This window comes from Rhagoletis zephyria, unplaced genomic scaffold (genome assembly GCF_001687245.7).
Source record: "Rhagoletis zephyria isolate East Lansing unplaced genomic scaffold, Rhagoletis_zephyria_1.1 Rzeph_scaffold_83696, whole genome shotgun sequence".
Lineage (NCBI taxonomy): Eukaryota > Metazoa > Arthropoda > Insecta > Diptera > Tephritidae > Rhagoletis > Rhagoletis zephyria.
Genome location: NW_016240744.1, coordinates 1 through 1,049, shown reverse-complemented (window position 1 = coordinate 1,049; position 1,049 = coordinate 1). Strand labels below are relative to the sequence as shown.

The following is a 1,049-nucleotide window of genomic DNA, read 5'->3' as shown; positions in this document are numbered from 1 at the left end:
TAATACCTTAAATAAATCTATTAAAAATACAGGTTTCTTTACGGTCTGTGGACGTACAGAAAAAAATGATAAAGGCGATTTTGGTTTTCAACAACCATGGGAAGCCGAGGCTTTCGAAATTCTACCAATACTTTGTAAGTAAACAACTTTTATGTGTATACACATGTATGTATCACCAATTTGGAGTCTAATACTTCTACAACCAATTCTAGAATGAAGATATGCAGCAACAAATAATTAAAGAAACGTTTCAGCTTGTGTCGAAACGAGAGGATAACGTCTGTAATTTTTTGGAAGGTGGAAGGTGAGTACGAATAACGATTAATGCAGATGACTCTCTTATGTGTAATTATCTTTTAGTCTCATTGGTGGTTCTGACTACAAATTGATATATCGCCATTATGCTACTCTTTATTTTGTGTTTTGTGTGGACTCGTCTGAAAGTGAATTGGGAATTTTGGATTTAATCCAAGTTTTTGTAGAAACTCTGGACAAATGTTTTGAAAATGTTTGTGAATTAGATTTGATTTTCCATGCCGACGCAGTGCATCATATTTTAGCTGAACTCGTTATGGGCGGAATGGTTCTTCAAACAAATATGACCGACATATTAGCACGAATAGAAGAACAGAATAAACTAGTCAAGCAAGAAGTAAGACGAATTTATAAAAACAAAACAAGTTCAAATAATTTAATTTTTAGGCTGGTATTTCGGCAGCTCCTGCCCGAGCTGTAAGCGCAGTCAAAAGTATGAACATTCCACAACAAATTAAAGATATTAAGCTCCCCGATTTACCTCAGGCAATCAAGGATTTGAAGTTCTGACCGGGTCAAAATTCAGCCTCAGAAATTTTGGACTCTTATTTTACCAGCAATTTATCATCATCATCGATTAGTTCCGCAACGTTTGCTGCTTTGTCAACTACAGAGGCAGATTATTATACATTTCTGCGTCAAAGTACTTATGAGCTCATTGATGACGAAAGCAGCAGTTTTTCTACTTCTAACTTTGCTTCCCCAACTAATTGCAATTCCGATTACTACCAAAG

General features: G+C 35.5%; 1 protein-coding gene across 1 annotated transcript; it reads left to right on the top strand.

Moving 5' to 3' along the window:
• Positions 1-1,049, top strand: or (AP-3 complex subunit sigma-2 or). Its single transcript, XM_017608819.1, has 4 exons — positions 1-134; positions 213-304; positions 361-652; positions 703-1,049. Exons 1-4 carry the CDS (start codon positions 66-68, stop codon positions 823-825), a joined length of 576 nt encoding a protein of 191 aa, XP_017464308.1. The 5' UTR covers positions 1-65; the 3' UTR covers positions 826-1,049.

Bases quoted from the DNA above. Each gene is read 5' to 3' on its own strand.
- or (XM_017608819.1), top strand. From the start codon at position 66: ATGATAAAGGCGATTTTGGTTTTCAACAACCATGGGAAGCCGAGGCTT. The intron at 135-212 runs GTAAGTAAACAA...AACCAATTCTAG, and splicing joins CGAAATTCTACCAATACTTT to AATGAAGATATGCAGCAACA. The intron at 305-360 runs GTGAGTACGAAT...ATTATCTTTTAG, and splicing joins AATTTTTTGGAAGGTGGAAG to TCTCATTGGTGGTTCTGACT.